The sequence below is a fragment of the Haemaphysalis longicornis genome, unplaced genomic scaffold (assembly GCF_048455015.1).
Source record: "Haemaphysalis longicornis isolate Haplotype H1 unplaced genomic scaffold, Haemaphysalis longicornis Haplotype H1 scaffold_1, whole genome shotgun sequence".
Lineage (NCBI taxonomy): Eukaryota > Metazoa > Arthropoda > Arachnida > Ixodida > Ixodidae > Haemaphysalis > Haemaphysalis longicornis.
The window spans coordinates 288,099,579-288,120,735 of NW_027526203.1; the positions used below are offsets into that span (position 1 = coordinate 288,099,579).

At 49.5% G+C, this 21,157-nt stretch overlaps 1 protein-coding gene and 1 pseudogene across 1 annotated transcript in view; one reads left to right on the forward strand and one right to left on the reverse strand.

Annotated features, from left to right (window-relative positions):
* The window catches only part of Inos (Inositol-3-phosphate synthase), a gene marked incomplete in the record, with an annotated part of 55,238 nt that extends 36,614 nt beyond the window's left edge, over positions 1–18,624 (reverse strand). Inside the window, 1 exon segment of the mRNA XM_077679576.1 lies at positions 18,507–18,624. Within this exon segment, the coding sequence (XP_077535702.1) occupies positions 18,507–18,609 (103 nt within the window).
* On the forward strand, positions 8,903–10,355 carry LOC144147670 (uncharacterized; annotated as a pseudogene).
* Positions 18,625–21,157: the final 2,533 nt, after the last annotated feature.

Genomic DNA, 21,157 nt, shown 5'->3' on the forward strand with positions numbered 1-21,157 from the left:
CAGACAGACAGACAGACAGACCAAAATTTTTGGGTTTAAGTAGCCCCGAATTAAAGACTATGACCTTTACAAGAAAATTATGCACATCTTTCAATAAGGTTTAATGACGAACTGATGCGAAGAAAACAAGCATTCCTTCTACATAAGCTCCCCATCAGTGTGGCTTGCTGTTTACACGCCCTCAACTTCCCTTCGGAATTTAAAGCATTTCAGAGCTAAAGGAGGGTTCCGTGGACAAGGAAATGTACTCGATATTTACTAGCTCCAAAAGCAGTGTAAAAATTTACAATATATGATGAAGTAGCAGAAGGCCCTGCGTCGATGGAGGAATTAAATCCGAAAATTCGGAGGAAAACACTGGACTAGGGCATCGCAAGACGGGAAAGGCAGGAGGAGCAGATAAAAGACCTTCATCCTGCAGTGGACACAAACAGGCTGCTGCTGGTGATGATGATAATGATAGTGACAACCCCAATGAAGGCGACGACGATGGTGAAATTACGAAGAAACTGGACCGGACTGGGAAAACGTTTATTTGTCTTTTGGAGTGCTTTGGCGGCCCTTTAGTCTTTAGTCTTGTGCCACCTGCTACAGTTCCCGACGGTGTCAGCAGGGGTGGTACCCTTGGTCCAGGGCTTAACCGGCCTCTGCTGCTTTGCGTTGCCGCTGAATCGGACCGATCCGGTCTTCACAGCAGTCGCTTGCCAGAAGTGCCTCCCACTGCTCCGCATTAGGGTTTTGATTTTGGGGACAGCCGTTGTGCTTTCGCATTCCCATGTGGTGTGGTATGTTTTTGATTGCACAATGGGCATGCGTTTGCATATCAAGTCGGGGGAATACCTGCCTGTCTGCAGGTGTCTCCAGTCTGTGGCCTCTGCCCTCGTCGGGGATTCGTGTGGCGGAGGGTGTCACGGTAGTATGCCAAGTGTGGTCGAATATTCCGTGGGGACTGGCATGGGTTCTTCGAGGGCGGAATCGTCGGGTGCTCGGTTTGTAGTATATCCTCGAACTACCATGTCCGCCTCTATGTTCCCCTCTATTCCTGAGTGCGCCGGGGCCCACAGGACCCTGCGTTGGATCTTAGGTGGATGCTCAGGGGGTCGGGGTACGCCGCCTTTAGCCGGGGAGAGTACGCGGAGTGTGCGGTGGCTTACTCGTCCGTTCAGAAAGTGTCCACAGGCCTCTTGCAAATCGGAAATTATTGCAAGTAATATGCCCGTCCTGAAGGTTACGGGTTAGAATACACGGGATAGCGCGATCAGGATGAACAAGATATCGCAGTTTCTTTGGCCACGGTAAGATGGAGACAAAATTAGAGGTACTTCGGCGCAGCCGAATATGACGTCCCATAGTGAGGGCTCAGGCCTGCGCTGAGCTCCTCGCACCCGCTAACGAAGTCGCACCATGCCTCTGCAGTGTCGCATGGGCAGCGCTGCGAAAGCGGTATACACCCACCAGGAGCGCTGTGGTCGTCCAAAGTTGGGGAGCTTCGATCGTATACCCAAGGACGCCTCAGAACGGGGCGCCCGGGCGCCCCGTTCTGACGCGCCAAGGTTCTGACGCGCCCTTGGCTAGGATCGAGGCTCCCCAAGCTCTGGCGTGGTCTATAAACAATATTGCGCGACCTGGCCAGGTCGCGAAATATTGTTTTTAGACCCCGCCAGAGCTTCCAGCCCGCGTAGCGAAGTCTCGGAGATGTGCTGGGGAGAGATTTCGCACAACAACCTTTGAAAAATGAACGACGACCCTGGAGCGAAAAAGCCCAATCCCCAGCACCGTGCACAAACACTAAGCCCCAATCCAAACTCCACTTTTACTGACATGATGTCTAAATGACTGCAGCACCAAAGTATTTTGTACGGAATAGTGAGAAACCCAATGTACGCAAACAAACAGGGACTAAGAACGCCAAGAAAATACCCCGCGGATAAATTATTTGTATTCTTGTTCTGAGAAATAAAATCCGCAAGTGTTGAACAAATCAATAAAATAGACAAAACTAGGCTCACTCCCAATGGGACTTCAGTTCACACCTCCTGATCATTCTCCATTTTTCTGCATTTGACATGTATGCATTTAAAGGTACAAAGGAAAAATTATCACCGCCCGAAACACACCAATATCGCTACCAAGAAAAGCTGCAGAACTTTTTCAGAAACTTCATAGTTGGAGGATTTCTCGGCTTGAAACAGAGGAGAGAGAGAGAGAGAGAGAGAGAGAGAGAAGAGAGAGAGAGAGAGAGAGAGAGAGAGAGAGAGAGAGAGAGAGAGAGAGAGAGAGAGAGAGAGAGAGAGAGAGAGAGAGAGAGAGGAGTCATACCGTCAACCGGGCATAGATTTACTCAATAGCAAGAGTGATAAGGCAGTTCTGTCGCGTTCGAACCCAGATAACTATGATTTTTTGTTCAACTGATACGTTCCTTTCTAAGTACCTTACTCCACCTTAACGACGATTCGTTTATTCATAATAAGGCCCTGATTGATATATATATATATATATATATATATATATATATATATATATATATATATATATATATATATATATAACACAGAAATAAGGGTTGGCAGTCAAGAACACCTCGGAAAGCAAAGGGGAGGTTGTGCTAGCACATTGAAACAGATAAAGAATTTGGAAAGAAAGAAAGCGAAGAAAAAATGCCCGCCAGGTGGATCCGAACCCACGACCTCCAGAATACCGGTCTGGTGCGCACCAGACCGGTATCGCACCAGACCGGTATTCTGGAGGTCGTGGGTTCGGATCCCACCTGGCGGGCATTTTTTCTTCGCTTTCTTTCTTTCCAAATTCTTTATCTGTTTCAATGTGCTAGCACAACCTCCCCTTTGCTTTCCGAGGTGTTCTTGACTGCCAACCCTTATTTCTGTGTTATTTCTACGAGTCCCTCATTTCCTATTCTGATTCGCTATATATATATATATATATATATATATATATATATATATATATATATATATATATATATATATGGTAGAGAGCACAAGTAAAGAAAACTTTCAACAAGGTAAAAGCACGATTGTTGCCAACGTTTCAGCGAAGAGACTTGCTTTCGTCAGGGCAATCTCTCGCCTGTCTGGCACGCTTTATATAGGGGTAGGTCCCCAGGTGAGAGGGGAGAAGGAAAGAAGGAAAGAAGGAAGTGAAATTCAGAAAGCGTATTGGTTTGGGAGTATGTCGGGGGAGAGATCGAGGGGCAAAGAAGGTTGTATACTTTAACCCGCGAAGTAGGTCACACGGAAGTCAGCTGGTGGTTGATATTCGTGGAATTTTTGGAGAGAAAGGATGAGAGGGTGTTCGTTGACCCGCCGCGGGGCATACAGAAAGGTTCTCAGAACCGCCGGAAGCAGACCAGGCGGTGAGAGTGGGGTCCTTATCAGAAAATATCTGCAAGCCTCTGGTGAAAAGAAAAGATAGAGAAGGGGGGAAAATAAATAGGTCAAGGAAACAAGAAAAAAAGAGAAAAAAAAATCAGGGAGGGAAACCACGTAAACCCACACACAAAACAAAAAGCAATGACCCGGCAACTGAAATGACGGTAGTAAACGGTAGTACCGTCATTTTAGACAGCGGTAAACTTAAAACTGACAGGCAGCAATACCTAGACTATAAAAGCCATCACCCGAGACACTGCAAGCAAGGGATCTTTGTAGGACAAGCCACCAGGCTTACAAGAGTATGCACTCATGACAGTGACTACGTAGAGCGCCTAGATGAACTGAAGTCCACCCTTATTAACAGGAACCACCCCAAAAGCTCGCTCGATCAGGCGTACCAACGCGCATCTAATCTCAAAAGGGATGACGTGCTCAACAAAGAGCGACAAAACGAAAGCGCCAGGCCGCCTGCCCTAATAACTAAATTTTCAAACGCCCTCCCAAACGTAAACAATATACTGCGCAAGTACTACCCCATTTTAGCCAGTAACGACCGACTTAGAAATACTTTCCCGGAAGCCCCAAGGGTTACCTACCGGAGAAACAGGAATCTAAAAGATATTTTAGTGCATGCAATAACAGGGCCTTCAACGCAACCAGTCATAGCCAGCTGCTCCCGCCCCAGATGCAAGACATGCAGGCACCTCAGACCGACTGCATTGTAAAAAGCACAGCCAGAAATTATGTCCACAAGATTAATTCAAGTTTTACGTGCACTTCATCCAACATTGTGTATATGTTGGAATGCTCAATGTGCCACAAACAGTATATAGGCGAAACGAGTCAACCTATGAGCCTACGTCTTAATGGTCACCGGGAAGGTACTCTTAGCAAATCCTCCATAGCTGTAGCGCAGCATTTCAATCAACCAGGCCACAATTTTGATGACCTTAAAGGGACACTGAAGTGATTTGTAAACATTGCGGGATTACTAGCGCAAATTGTAGTTCGGAGTCCGTAGGCATTGTTTCGACCACTCTGGCCGCGTTTACGCGAATTTATTTAGTAGAAAAATCAATTCGAAAATGCTGTCCTCCTCTCTTTACGCTCGCCCATTTTCTGTGGCGTTTTCGTGTGACGTCAGCAGGAGATGAGCTGGAAAATGGCTGCGCTACTGCACGGTTCGCTGACCAGCCGACCTACCGATCGAGTCAGTCGGCCCAGCGTTTCGTCCGCCGGCCGCCGACGGGTCGTCGCTATTCGCTCGCTCAATTGAAACTAAGCCACAGCACCTTTGTGAATGAAAGAATGTGCCTTTCCTTACTTTGTTAGTTTGTACACTGCGTCAAACTCAGAGTCCGGGTCGCTCCACACAAGCGCTGCACAAGTGCACATGCGACGCTTCGCTGACTTTACGCTAGTAGGAAAATCTAAGGCCAATTGAAGGCAGGAGAAGAGTCAGCGAAGTCAATATAGGTACTAAGAAAATAAAATCACCTGAAACTTTTACCGTACAGAGCAAAACTAGGGAGCAGGAAGCACTTTTTGCGCTGGGTAAACAAGCACAGCGGTCAGCAGCACGACCGCACATCTGCGAACGCTTTTCCGTCAAAGAAATGCAATTGCTAGACGTAAGATATTGTGGAAGTTTGGGGGACACTTACTGCAGGAGTGATATACAACAAATAGTCACATAAAGTACTTAAAATGCTTAAAATAAATAAAAGTGTAAACTGGTCATACATTATAAACCTTATATATCGAAAACGGCCAGCGCCGGCTCGTGGCCTAGCGGTCTGAGGCGCTGGAATTTGTTTTGAAAGTCGCAAGTTCGAATCCCCGACGGTACATGTATTTTTTTTTCGTAAGTTGATTTTTTCGTATGCGGCTCGAATCCCCGAGGGTACATGTATTTTTTTTTGTAAGTTGATTTTTTTCGTATGCGGCCGATGTTTTCTGAACTGAGTTCACCATTTTTGGGCCGTAACGTTCACTGCTCCACGAGCGAGATCGCAGAACGCGCGCATACTGACAATGACGCGCTAGCGAGTTCTCGTTGGCGTGCTGTTGCCACAAGCACCGACTGCTTGCGGGCAGTGGGCCCACGCCTGAATCAGCACACCCTTGGCCTGGTGCGAACTAGCTTTTTACGAACAGACATGAGTGAGGCAAGCTCCGAATATGCGGGAAAAGCGCATGGCATTTGAGAGTCTGCGGTGACGCGGAGGGCGTTCATCCACTGCGTAGGCCTCGTCTAGTGATTTCTACGATTCCAAGCCGCCCTGGGAGGTTTATCTTAGACATTTGACAGCCGACAACATGGCAGAAGCGCGGTACGGCGATAATTGAGAAATCGAGAATGCCCATCCAACAACGCCATCAGATGTCAAGCATGTTGTTTTACAGAACCGAAACCGAAACTTTTGATTGCTAACCTTGGGCATCGTCCAATCACGGTGCCCCCCCCTCCTGACGTCACAGCCTTTAGTTGGTGCGGCCGCCGCAAACCGCGCATAGTAGTTTTTCTTCTTTCGCGCTTTGTAAAATAATTACCGATTTGTCAACCGGATAAACGATGAATAGTGTGTTAATTTGAGCCAGTCTACACAGTGCAAGCAAAAACGGGAGCTTGACAAATTCACTTCAGTGTCCCTTTAAGTTGTATATACTTCAGTCAAACTTCAGGTCTCCTAGGGACAGGAAATACCGCGAATCCTATTTAATTCACAAATTCAACTCCATGGAACCTACTGGAATTAATGCGTCTAAGGGCAACTTGGAATCCTTGCAATATTCACCGGGAATGCAGAAATAGGCAATGTCTTGCATATACCCTATCCAAAGACTATTACCGCTCACTCTGGTCCTTACCTGGTCACCTAATTTCTTTTTTTTTTTCATTCCTTAGCGTCTAGATTAATACTCGCCCGCATTCCTCCAACCTTAGCTTTTGGAATTCCATTTCTTTTCTCTTTTTTTTTTACTCCGCGTGGTCTTGTGCCCCGTACGTCACTCTAACTTCATCTTTTCGTTTTTGAGTTTCAGGACAGGCCTGTTCCAGGAATGTTGCCGCTGGTGACACGTGCCATTTCAGTTGCCGGGTCATTGCTTTTTCTTTTGTGTGTGGGTTTACGTGGTTTCCCTCCATGATTTTTTTAAAATCTTTTTTTCTTGTTTCCTTGACCTAGTTATTTCCCCCCTTCTCTATCTTTTCTTTTCACCTGAGGCTTGCAGATAGTTTCTGATAAGGACCCCACTCTCACCGCCTGGTCTGCTTCCGGCGGTCCTGAGCACCTTTCTGTATGCCCCGCGGCGGGTCAACAAACACCCTCTCATCCTTTCTCTCCAAACATTCCACGAATATCAACCACCAGCTGACTTCCGTGTGACCTACTTCGCGGGTTAAAGTATACAACCTTCTTTGCCCCTCAATCTCTCCCCCGACATACTCCCAAACCAATCCGCTTTCTCAATTTCACTTCCTCCTTTCCTTCTCCCCTCCTGGGGACCTACCCCTATATAAAGCGTGCCAGCCAGGCGAGAGATTGCCCTGACGAAAGCAAGTCTCTTTGCTGAAACGTTGGCAACAATCGTGCTTTTACCTTGTTAAAAGTTTTCTTATATATATATATATATATATATATATATATATATATATATATATATATATATATATATACATATCAAAGTTGCAGTCCTTACTGCCAGTGCTGTTTGGCGGTGTGTTTTATAGGGCCGAATCAGGTATGATTGCATTTTTTTTTTGCAGGAATAAATAATTGAAAATTCAAGTCGAGAAAAAATGCGCCGTTTTTTCCGGAAGCGGGAATCGAACCCACAACCTCCGCATAACGCGTGCGGTGCTCTACCATTGAGCTAGTTCCGCGGCGACTCCCTTCTCGACTATACGGCGGTATTTTGTATTTACGACTGCTCAGAGCCCGGTCAACTAGCGCCGCCCCTCGACTACCGCGGGAAGACGTAGAACGTCTTTTCCCAGCGGCCGCACGTAAGACGTCGTCAGAAGTCGGGGATAGCCAAAGGCATTTCAGACTGCTGAAGCCAGAACCCTCGTAATGCATTTTGTAGAACAGAGACGTGCGGGACGAGGGATTCCGTAAGTACACATATCAAAGTTGCAGTCCTTACTGCCAGTGCTGTTTGGCGGTGTGTTTTATAGGGCCGAATCAGGTATGATTGCATTTTTTTTTGCAGGAATAAATAATTGAAAATTCAAGTCGAGAAAAAATGCGCCGTTTTTTCCGGAAGCGGGAATCGAACCCACAACCTCCGCATAACGCGTGCGGTGCTCTACCATTGAGCTAGTTCCGCGGCGACTCCCTTCTCGACTATACGGCGGTATTTTGTATTTACGACTGCTCAGAGCCCGGTCAACTAGCGCCGCCCCTCGACTACCGCGGGAAGACGTAGAACGTCTTTTCCCAGCGGCCGCACGTAAGACGTCGTCAGAAGTCGGGGATAGCCAAAGGCATTTCAGACTGCTGAAGCCAGAACCCTCGTAATGCATTTTGTAGAACAGAGACGTGCGGGACGAGGGATTCCGTAAGTACACATATCAAAGTTGCAGTCCTTACTGCCAGTGCTGTTTGGCGGTGTGTTTTATAGGGCCGAATCAGGTATGATTGCATTTTTTTTTTTGCAGGAATAAATAATTGAAAATTCAAGTCGAGAAAAAATGCGCCGTTTTTTCCGGAAGCGGGAATCGAACCCACAACCTCCGCATAACGCGTGCGGTGCTCTACCATTGAGCTAGTTCCGCGGCGACTCCCTTCTCGACTATACGGCGGTATTTTGTATTTACGACTGCTCAGAGCCCGGTCAACTAGCGCCGCCCCTCGACTACCGCGGGAAGACGTAGAACGTCTTTTCCCAGCGGCCGCACGTAAGACGTCGTCAGAAGTCGGGGATAGCCAAAGGCATTTCAGACTGCTGAAGCCAGAACCCTCGTAATGCATTTTGTAGAACAGAGACGTGCGGGACGAGGGATTCCGTAAGTACACATATCAAAGTTGCAGTCCTTACTGCCAGTGCTGTTTGGCGGTGTGTTTTATAGGGCCGAATCAGGTATGATTGCATTTTTTTTTTTTGCAGGAATAAATAATTGAAAATTCAAGTCGAGAAAAAATGCGCCGCGTTATGCGAAAATGCGAAAAAACGCGTTATGCGGAGGTTGTGGGTTCGATTCCCGCTTCCGGAAAAAACGGCGCATTTTTTCTCGACTTGAATTTTCAATTATTTATTCCTGCAAAAAAAAAAATGCAATCATACCTGATTCGGCCCTATAAAACACACCGCCAAACAGCACTGGCAGTAAGGACTGCAACTTTGATATGTGTACTTACGGAATCCCTCGTCCCGCACGTCTCTGTTCTACAAAATATATATATATATATATATATATATATATATATATATATATATATATATATATATATATATATATATATATATATATATATATTGTAGTGGCAAGCCACAGTGCCAGCGGCAGCAGCGTGACGCAGGCCCACGAGCGCGCTCACCCGCCGGAGGGCTCGCGCGCCCCTGGCATCAGTAGTTAGAGACCCCACGGCGTTCGGAATAAACCGGCTTGCTACGTGGTCTGGTCGTCTCTGTTTCAACGCCTCCGTGGCATGCGCTCTACAGTTGGTGACCCGGACGTGATATCCCTCCCAGCGAAGTTGTAGAGCCATGTCCAGCAACGACCAGAACCAGCGAGCACCGCAAGCAGCCGGCAACGAGATCGCCGCCCTGGCTATCCACTTGCCGCCGTATTGGGAACACAACCCGACCATCTGGTTCCTCCAGGCCGAGTCACAGTTCGCGCTGTCTGGCATCAGCTCCCAAGAACGCAAGTTCCACTACGTCGTGAGAGCTCTGCCAGCGACTGCTGCGGAAGAGGTTGCAGACATTCTTGCCTCCTTCATACGCAACCCACCTGCAACGGCCTACGACCAGCTCAAAGCAGCGCTACTCGAACGCACAGCACCATCTGAGCGCACGTGCCTACAGCAGCTACTTTACACCGAAGAGCTTGGCGACCGCAGACCGAGCCAACTCCTACGGCGCATGACCCAACTCCTCGGCTCACGTGCCCAAGCCATGGACGGCGCATTGCTGCGCGAGCTCTTTCTGCAACGCCTGCCTGCGAACGTGCAAATGGCCCTCGCAACAGCGCCATCCATGGATCTCCCTTCGCTCGCGTCCCTGGCCGACAAGGTAATGGAAATAGCCAGCACAGCTTCACCTATTGCTGCTGTGACCGCGACACCAGCATCACCCGCCCCTCGCACGACGCCAGCTCCTGCCGACGAAGGTGCGTCTGCGTCGCGTGCCAGTGTCGATCACCTGTGCGAACGACTGGAGCAACTCGTTGTCGCGGCGACGAGGGGAAACAGCACAACACATTCTGCTCGCCCGTCACGCTGACGCGACCGCTCATGTTCCCGACGCCGTGATGCCGTGCGTGGACGCAGCCCTACATCAGCCCCCGGTGTATGCGTCTACCACCGCCGTTTCGGCGCAGACACTCGCCACTGCCTCTTGCCATGCTCATGGACGGGAAACGGACCCGGCAGACCGCTAGCGGCGACGAGCGGTTCTGGCCCCATTGAAGAATGTCGCCTGTTTCACATCGTCGATCGTACCACCGGACAAAAGTTTCTCGTCGACACGGGAGCGCAAGTCAGCCTCTTGCCAGCTTCACGCCACGACCGCAACTCCAGCGCAGTCTTCTACCTCCAGGCAGTGAACGGCACGCGCATTCCCGTGTTCGCGCAGCGATCCCTGACCTTGAACATTCGCAGAACTTTTCGGTGGATTTTTGCGGTCGCGGACGTTCGCTCTGCCATCCTTGGTGCTGACTTTCTTACCAAACATGGCCTCCTAGTCGACGTCAAGCGACGGCGACTTCTCGACTCCACGACCCACCTCTCAGTTTAAGGCGTCGTAGCGACAGCAGCTGCTGACGTAGCGCCTTCCTGCGCTACAGTTGCTGAAGAACCATTTGCCGCCCTGCTAAAGGAGTTCCCCACCGTCACGTCAACACCCGACTGGACTCAGCGTGTGACTCACGACGTCCGTCATCATATCACCACTACCGGACCACCCGTTTTCTTTCGTCCGCGACGTCTCGCTCCCGACAGACTCAAGATCGCCCGTGCAGAGTTCGAGCACATGCTGGAACTTGGCATCGTCCGACCTTCTTCCAGCCGCTACGCATCACCCTTGCACATGGTGCCCAAGAAGAACGGTGACTGACGACCTTGTGGCGACTACCGATTCTTGAACCTCTCCACCATCCCAGATCGGTACCCCCTTCCCAACATACAAGATTTCACCGCCAGTCTGCACGGTGCCACCATATTTTCAAAAATCGACCTTGTACGGTCGTACAACCAGATCCCCGTCGCTGAGGAGGACATATACAAGACGGCCATCACAACACCTTTCGGCCTTTTCGAGTTCCTCCGAATGCCGTTCGGCCTCAGGAACGCTGCCCAAACGTTTCAGCGTTTCATCGATACAGTGACGCGCGGACTGCCCTTCGTCTATGCTTACGTGGACGATCTGCTGGTAGCAAGTACGTCCCTAGAGGAGCATCTGCACCATCTCCGCATTCTCCTCGAACGCTTAGCTGCCCATGGCGTTGTCATCAACGCAGCGAAGAGCGAGTTCGGTGTTCCCGCCCTCGACTTTCTGGGACATCGACTGGATGCGACAGGCATTCAGCCCCTCTCCAACAAGGTCCAGGCCATTCTTGACTTCCCAGCTCCAACGTCGGTCACCAAGCTTGGCCAGTTCCTGGGTTTGGTAAACTTCTACCGTCGCTTTATCAGGAACTGCGCTACTCTGCTTGAGCCTCTCGACCGCCTGCTTTCCGGGAAGCGCTCCACCACTGAATTGGACTGGACCGCAAGTGCTGAGGCAGCCTTTCATGCCATCAAACGTGCGCTGGCAAACGCCGCTCTCCTCGCTCACCCAAATCCAGGCCGTCCACTCGCGCTGATGACGGACGCCTCGAGTTCTGCTGTGGGAGCTGTCCTCCAACAGCACGTAAATGGCGCGTGGCAGCCCTTGGCCTTCTTCTCAAAACGTCTAACCCCACCGCAGACCTGGTACAGTGTCTTCGGGCGTGAACTTTTGGCAATGTATCTGGCTGTGCGTCACTTCCGACATCTTCTTGAGGGTCGTCAGTTCACCATCTTCACTGACCACAAACCCTTGACGTACGCCATCAGCCGGCCCGACACCCATTACACGCCACGAGAAGTGCGGCAGCTTGCCTACCTGTCCGAGTACACGACGGATATCAAGCATGTCAGTGGCGTTGACAACACAGCTGCGGATGTTCTAAGCCGCGTGGACGCCATTGCCTCCACTTCGCCGCTTTTAATTGCACCCGACCTCCGCCGGCTGGCTGCTGACCAAGCAAACGACAAGGAGCTGCTGCGTCTTCGCACATCCCCAACTGCGCTCCAGCTCGAAGACGTGACACTCGACGGACAGCAGCTCGTTTGCGACTTGTCGACCGGAAAGCCACGACCATTCGTACCCAGAACGTGCCGTCGCGAGCTCTTCGACGCCCTGCACAACATGGCCCATCCTGGGATTCGTGCCACGCCGAAACTCATCGCGGCTCGTTTTGTCTGGCCTCGAATGAACGCTGATGTTCGCGACTGGGTTCGCGCGTGTGCACCATGCCAACGCGCAAAGGTTCACCGGTACCCAGTTCCGCCGGCAAAGACGTTCCTACAACCTGATGAGCGCTTCGCCGTTGTGCACATTGACCTCGTCGGTCCCTTGCCCCCTTGCCAAGGCTACCGCTACCTACTGACTTGTGTGGACCGATTCACACGCTGGCCTGAAGCCACACCGCTACCCGACATCTCCGCGCCCACATTAGTGTCAGCATTCGTGTCGACGTGGGTAGCGCGCTTCGGATGCCCATCATCCATCGTCACCGACCGCGGACGGCAGTTCGAGTCGGCTTTGTTCGCCGAGCTCCTTCACCTCCTCGGCACGACTCGTTTGCGCACGGCAGCGTACCGGCCACAAACAAATGGACTCGTCGAGCGCTTTCACCACCAACTTAAGGCCGCGCTCACTGCACACGACTGCCCAACACAGTGGGTCCAGCGCTTGCCCCTCACACTTCTGGGCATACGCACCGCCTTCAAAACTGACCTGATGTGTTCTTCGGCTGAACTCGTTTTTGGAACCCAGCTTCGACTACCAGCCGACCTGTTCGAGGTACCGTCCCAAGCATCTTCCGCCGCGGACTACGTGAAATCTCTGAGATTGATCCTCGCGGACCTTCGACCGCAGCCTACACGGGAGCGAAAACCCAGAGGACCTTATGTGCTTCCAGACCTTGAACAGGCAACACATGTGTTTGTGCGGTACGGACCCGTGCGCCGCCCTTTGCAACCACACTACGTTGGCCCTTTCCCAGTGGTAGAACGACACTCGTCAACATATGTCATCGACATCAATGGCTCTCACGACAACATAGCCCTAGAGCGCCTGAAGCCGGCATACGTCACTGCCGCCGACATCAACACTACGAGTCTCCCCACTGTGGCTGCACACCACCGTGACCATCATGTACGTTGGGTTCATCAGAGCGTCGAACCAGCTCCTCTCTTGGGGGGGAGCCCTGTAGTGGCAAGCCACAGTGCCAGCGGCAGCAGCGTGACGCAGGCCCACGAGCGTGCTCACCCGCCGGAGGGCTCGCGCGCCCCTGGCATCAGTAGTTAGAGACCCCACGGCGTTCGGAATAAACCGGCTTGCTACGTGGTCTGGTCGTCTCTGTTTCAACGCCTCCGTGGCATGCGCTCTACAATATATATATATAGATAAGACAGAAATAAGGGTTGGCAGTCAAGAAAACCTCGGAAAGCAAAGGGGAGGATATGGTAGGTCATAGAAACAGATAAAGAATTTAGAAAGAAAGAAAGTGGAGAAAAAATGCCCGCCAGGTGGGATCCGAACCCACGACCTCCAGAATACCGGTCTGGTGCGATAACCCCTACGCTACCGGCGGGGCTATTTTCCCCTCCACTTTCTGGGGTATTTATGTCAATGTAATTTTTTCCTGTGCTTGGGGGTGGTAGCCAGCGCCACTCCGACTTCTCGGGGTGAAGGGGACCTTCTTTTTAACCCCCGGGCCGTGACTCGAGTGTCTACGACATGTCGAGAGGGGTCGACCAGCGTTGAACCCTCTTAAAGGAGCCATGAAGAGAAAACACAAGTTTGGTTCATTCGAAAGATTGCCTCGTTAGAACCATACTGACACCACTTTTAACACAAACTTCGCTCAAATAAGCTACATAATTAGGAAAGAAGGGAATGACCATGCGACCCACCAGCTCATTTCCCGCAACAGAACCTATGATGTCACACGAGAATGCTCTGCGATTGGCGGAGGCTGGCAAAAGCAAACGCAAGTTAGGCAGGGCTTACCAGTTTGCACAGTGAGCTATATGCCCGTTAAACATACTGCACATTCCTTTTATGACACTAAGAACGGTGGAGTAAACGGTTGAAGTTCCGAATAAACACGCAAGCGTGTATACCAATGCGTACGAAACTACCGCCAGCCGAACTCGACATCTCACCGTCGCCACCGTTGCGCAGACGAATTTTCGGGTTCGAGGCTCTTCGGGGCCAACGAACCGTCCCAGCACGCACAGCCGCGACCTTGCTTGGTATCGTAATCCCTTCACAGGAGGTTGGCCGTCATATCGCCAACCAGCAAAGGTAAAAATAGAAACGAGGGGAGTAAGGAACAGCAAGCAGCGACGAGATAGTGACAGTCGTCGCAGAAGTTTCGGAATGGTGTTGGCTTGCTGCTGTTGTTAGGAGCTCGTTTCCAGTTTACAACCACTGAAAACTTCAGTTTGTTCGAGTACTTTACAATGAAATTTCGTTGGTGCGTTTTGAAATGCCCATGTAGTACGGGTAAATCGTCGAGGGAGTGCGACATCCCCGCCGGTGAAGAGATCTCCTTTCATGTGTTGCCCAACGACGAACCTCGGCGAAGCAAGTGGATACGTTTTGTGAACTTTGCAAACGGAGGAGAAAGAGAGCTAAAGGAAGTACGAGTGTGCTCGCTTCATTTCCGAGGAAGTGATTACGGCAGGGACCCTTACGTTAGCTCACTCCTGGGACATGCTGGCGCTCGTCACCGACTTCGTCAAATCGCCGTCAAAGCGCTCTGACCTTGGGGAAAAAAATGCCGTACACACCGCGCACTGACGCTCGTATCTTTCTGGTCGGAGCAGAGAGTTCGCGCGAACGGCTTTCCATACACGACACCGGCCAACTGGCATAAGCGATACTGCTACTGAAACTGAACTATTATTAACCGTAATAAAAATACGGCACATACGTAGCAGTCTGTATTCGTCCGTCGCGGCGGGGCTGACGAGGCAGCGGTGACGACGGCTGGGCGTTCGTCTGTTGTGGCTATCGCGGAATGGTCGCTTTCCGGTCCATCCGCGTATCCCACAACTCCTGCCGCTCGTGCACTTAGAAGCATTGAGAGTTCAAGTGGTGTGAGGTTGTTAAATGCAAGCCCGAGCTTCTCGGCGAGAGTTTTGTACTCCGGATCAGGCGATTCCATGACTAGGGCTGCGGGTGCACTAGGTTTTACTAGTATTTTTAAAATGGCCGCCGTTTCGGTTTCGGCACGAGTTCTGGTTCCTGTTTGATTCCCGCGTGTGGGTGCTATATGGAGTCGACATACTAAGTATCTGCTTCATGGACCGGCTCGTATGACGCCATTGTTCACGTCACGAAATGTGCAATTTAGCGGGAGATCTAAAATTTTGGCTTAAATTGCCTCATTTTTCAGTGAATAAAGCATCATTTGCTTCCGGGAAAGCGCTTAGGGTACTATGAAACACCTAATCTTTCGAATAAAACAAACTTTTGTTTTCTCTTCATGGCTCCTTTAAGCTCCCTATGGCACCAAGACTGCCAGAACAGAGGCCCTCGCTATGCATGTAGCGAATCAGAATAGGAAATGAGGGGCTCGTTGAAAATAAGACAGAAATAAGGGTTGGCACCCTGTACCATCCGCATCACCCTGTACCATCCGCCCTGTACCATCCGCATCACGCGCGGCGTGCTCGACTATTTGAGTATACGGAATAGGGCTTGTCTATTTTGCTCGTCTTTCATTTCCTTATACACTTAACCCAAAAGGACACTTATGAAGAATTGCTACAATTCGACTATATGGAGAGCTTTACATTTGAATCCTCACGGTAGCGGAAATTCCTTGTTATGTTTACTTAAGCCTCACCGAGATTTATGCCCTAAAGAATGTGGCTTTATTTTGTTAATTTGTAGAATATATTAAGTGTTACTAAAGTGCATGAACCCAAAATAACCCCACACCAGCGCGTATGCGACACACATTTTGGCTCACGACTCTGCGCTGGCTTCACTTATGTAGAGTTGGATTCCTGAGGAATCGTGAATTCGGGACCAAAATTAACGCCGGACTCCAAACATGTTGTTGCGGAACACCGAAACTGATCTGGGCAACTATAAAAATGAAAAAAAAAAAAAAACCACAAGAACTGCATTTCGGTAAATATGCTTCTACGATGCACCAAATGTAATTAAGTTCTTTATTAAAGACCAAAATAGCACTGAATCAGCCGCAAGTGCGTGGGAATGAACTTTAAAAACTTGGACATCGCCCAATCACATAGCAAAAACTTTGCGCGTAGCTGTACGTCACTGCTGCAGCTGTTGCGGCCGCCGAAGACGGCGCATGGTATTTCTTCTTCTTTCAGGCTTCATAAATTAAATACTGCTTCAGCGTCCGTACACACGATGTAGAGTATGTTTATTTCAGCCTGTCTATAGAATGCAGACACAAACAGAAGTTTGACGAATTCACTTCACGGTCCCTTTGAGTTAACTCCGAACGTGTCGTCTACAAATTGGGACCTTCGTTTGCGGGTTTAATATTTCGTAAATTCAAGAGGAAAAAATTGATGGTTATGTTTAACGTCGTAAGGTCGGAAGAACGCAGGTTTTTTTAGAAATTCTTTTCAGAAATTCGAGTTTTATTTTCATTAAGAAAAAGGTTACCGAGCAGTATTAATACGGTTTAAAAAGTAAAAAAAGAAAAAAAAAGACGCCTGTGATTTACGCCAGACAAACGGTATCTGAGTGCGAAAACGACGTTGCAGCAATCGAGCAATCTGAGTTTGGGACGAGCCATGTTCGTCATTTGAAGTACTAAAGCCGCTGAGCATTGTAACTCATCTTGAAGTAACGCTCGCTTGTGATTGGCTGTATATGCTGCCGCAAGGGCGTCTAACAATGTCCTCCGAGGTCAGTACTGATGTTTCAGGAATTATCTCCAACCCTGCTCACAGATTGTTCGCTTCCATATGACATCGCACATATAAACAGAGTCTTGGAATGATAAAGTGGTTCCCTACGGCAACCTAACTTCGCGTGAGTTGGGAAGTATTGCTACGTTTCATGGTTTCCGCACGCGTTCACTTGGTGAGGCAAGCTACATCTTAGAGTACACCGTTTTTTGTGACCATAAATATGTTTGTGCACGGCCAACCTTTCAGGCAGAAATTGGCTATAAACCAATTCGTCTAAACCCTGTTCTGCGTCAGAGGTGCTGGGATAGGATGTCGAGAGATATCGGACTTTACCCCCCCCTCCCCCACCCCCCCCCCCCCAAAAAAAAAACAACAACTAAATTTATAAAGTGCGGAAAGTTCTGAATTATGAGCGAGTTCGCCTTGCCCTCAACACGAGGTTAAGAGCTCTTTTATATCTGATCCATATTTTAAATGAAAGAACAACCTTGCGACAAATTCTCTTTGCGACTGGAGAACGTACCGAGGATAAAATAACAATCACTTCGCTGATTCACCTCTAAAGGGTACACAAAGCAAATTTTCACGCAGTTAGGCATTGGGTTGGTAGGGTAGTAACGCACTTTTTGCGAATAATTTAGGCCTTGTTTTCAAGTGGAAATATTATTTTGTTTTTAGGGGAAATTCAGTCATAATGGAAGTGACAGCCTTCGTTTTGTCTACAGTTTAACCATTTCCAACAAAGTAAAGGAATGGGATTATAGCCATCAAAATTCTTACATGAAACACGACGTCGAAAGGGAGGGAGGGTGAGAGAGGAGGAGCAAACTGTTTGGGGAATAGCCACGAAATCAAGTGGTTTACACTGTAGCAAAAAGTGAAAATTCTTCGAGCGAAACGTAAAAAAATACACTAATTGTACCACGCCATCCACCCTTCACATTGTAATCATTCTGAAAGCCCGCAGGCCTTTGTGTAACAACTTAACTTCACCTTTCAGGGAGCCACAAAGTATATCTCAAGAATTTAGAGCAATGGAGTGGATTACGCCCTGCCATCTGATCGTGCCGACAGGAAGGCTGTATGGGTGCCAGATTCGGCACAACAGGAACGGAGAGATAGACTGATGGATCTGGGTTTAAGGTGGTGCCACGAAAACAGGATGCCCAGAACCCTTTCCTACTTTTTCCTCCTTAGCTTCATCCCCTTTCCACCTTTCCCACTCCAAAAGACGGTATAAAAAGTTATGAGGTGCAAATGGATGGTATGGATGGATGGAGAGGCTACATAATTAGAACAGAACGAACTAGTCGACAAACCTTAGACGTCCAAATATTTCTCGTAATGTCTTCCGAAACATTAGAGGCAATCCTTGAATTTTCGGAGGCTCCCAATGTTTTGCGCATTTTTGTAGCTTGAGAGGCCACACTAATTGGCCCGCCAGTAGATGGGCCGGCATTAAGCTCCTCCGTCGCGCCTATATCCGCAACTATATAGCTGGCGAACTGAATCAGTCTTGGAGGCGTTGAATGATTGGAGAGGCCCACGTCTAGCGAGCTCCTCGACGCGATAACGCGCACGCGCCGACGAGGCCATTTCGACTCACGCCCAACATCAAGCCTAAGCAGGAATCACAGGCAGATAAGCCAAAAGGCACACGCGCTCAGTCCAAATGCAGTCATAGCAGTGGCCGGAGCCTGAGGAACGTGGTGTAAAACTTACGTAGCGACTTGATCAGTCCAGGCGGCGTCGAGCGGCCGTGCGCCAAGTCGTCCCTGCGAGCGCTGGTCAGACAGTGCCGGAGTCCCGCTTTCGCTGACGTGCGTTGCCTGCATCGGACGATGTTTTTTCGCTTGCCATTTTTTTGCTTTCCCTCCGGCGTGGCGAGATGACACTCTTATCGAGTTTCAGTGAGGTTACCGACGCTTGAAACGGACGGCGCTATCAGGCCACAATCGCATGTAGAAATGGTAATTGCGTCATCACCATTTCACACGACGTGGAAGCTGTGGCGCCACGCCGGGGAGAGGGGGGGGGGGGGGTGCGGAGGCGGACAGAATTTCCTCTAGGTGGCGTTGGGCGGACCGCCTCGGGTGCAGTGCTCATAGGGGTTAAACTGAACTGGGCAAATTAGAGGGGAAGGGTGGTCGGTGATATGGCAAATAATTTTTCGTCGAAGGGAAAAGGCGCCGGGCCCACACCGCTGAGGAGAACAGGGCCGCTGTGCATTGACTACAGAAAACAAAAACAGAATGCAAATTTGTAAGAGGCTGCTCCTTAGCAAAGCTTTAAGGAGTACTGACCCCAACGCTCAATTCTTAAAAACTGATATGGTTCACTTCATGATGGTGCCTTCCTGCGTTTATGGCCTTCAAACGTTGCTTGGAACCAATTTAAAATCGATATTATTCGCGCACTTTCAAGAGGCCCGGAAACGGCAACTAAACCATCTGTGGCGTGAAACAGGCTGGCGGCCACATGAAAGGAGGTGCCAGACTCAGACTCGAAGTGGTCTGCGTATTCTCTCAGCCAAATGCATATTAGTCGGGGAAGAAAATGACAGGCCCGTGCACAGAAAAAAATAACACGAAGTGGTGAGCCGTGTTTCGACTTGTCGTCTCCCTAGCAACGTCGGTCACTGTGCGAAGGCAGCGCCACCTCAGCCAAGCGTGCTCCCATTCTCCGTTATGTCGCTATATCGACAGATCGACGGTGAAAATTTTTTCCGACATGCCCTATCTATTGCACACGCAATGATAAACACGTAAATATTTGCTTTTGATAGAATGTGTCGCTGAAATCTGAGTTGCATGGTGCAGTTGCTACTTTTTACATTAAAAAATATACACTATTTGCAGAACAAACTCCACAGTAAAGTAAGCCATCAGGACAAAATTGTGAGATTGCCGGGTGGCGGGTGCGGGCCACCACGCCGTCTGTCGCTTACTTTAGTGACGCCACTAAGTGGACGGTTGATATTGTAATAAACTGCTTAACGTGCTCTCTTATATTTATCTGTAATGGCATACCTTGTAGGCTTTTGACTGTGGCCTTTTTTATTAGTGTACGGCAGTCAGCAATGTTGTTCATACATATCACTTTGCATAGGCTCTCTGAAACGCGTGCAGCAACATATATTTTTAGCATGCCAGCCCACAATGCTTCCTATTTGGTCAATGTTGTTGCGGAATACTGTTGAAATCACACATATTTTACATCCTGGCATAGAGAAAAAAACAGAATAAATAAAAATTGGACAAGTGAACTGCCAGCTTGAAAAGACCTTTTTGCAAAAGTGACGTCTTGTTATTTTCAGCCCGAATATCGACATCTTGGTTAATTCACAATACTATGTCAGGAGGTTTAGTATTCATTCCAGCTCGGAAAGCAAGTTTGACATGGTTATTTTTCATTTCACAAGCTGGCAAGATCTATTCTAGCTCTATAAGGAGCACTTGTTTGAAGAGTAGTATTATTAAAAGCTCGTTAATTCGAACTCGAAGGGGACCATAAGTTAGTTCGAATTTAATGGAGTTGGAATAAGCAGGCGGGCGTTAGAATGAGCGGCCGTCACGCAGCGCTGCGCGGGCAGAACCTGCATAAACCAAATCTGGACCTGTTATCGTGAATTCTGCGCGATGCGGCAGGCGATTTTGAGGATTAATGTAGTCCGAACTGCTAATGAAATGAATTCATCAAACAGTTATACGCCAAAAAAAGTACCGAAGTGCACTCATATGAACATCTACAGGACATCGACGGTGACGCGGCGCCGGGCGCTGTGCAAGTGAAAACTGCTACAGCGTGCACTGCTACTGCTGCTACAGCGTATACACAGCGTGTTAACGCGCTGGCATGCGCTGTATCTGCTGGTCACGTGCACTTCGTGCCTCGTCAATAGAGAGAGAGAGAGAGAGAGAGAGAGAGAGAGAGAGAGAGAGAGAGAGAGAGAGAGAGAGAGAGAGAGAGAGAGAGAGAGAAATGTTTATTGAAACAACAGGGAAGGGGTAGAGGAGAAAAAGAGTTAGGAGCGGTGGCTGGCCATCCTAGTCCGGTAGGCCGCGTGCCGCGGATGCCATCCTCGCCCGAGAGATCAGGTAGAGCACTGCACGGGCCCGGGCTGGCCCAAAAGCCCGGGCCCGACCCGGCCCGCGGGCCGGGCCGGGCCGCCCGAAGTCGATTATCGGCGGGCCCGCGCCGGGCCCGGGCTCAATGCCGCGGGCCCGGCCCGGGCCCACGGCGTCGAGCCCGAACCCGGGCCGGGCCCGCGGCATTGAATTCATAGGCACGGCCGTTAATAGGTCCGATGTGAAGTATAGGAAAGAGCATCAAAATGAATATTCTTGCTTTATTGTTGCACGCTTCTTGGTGTTATTTGTACGC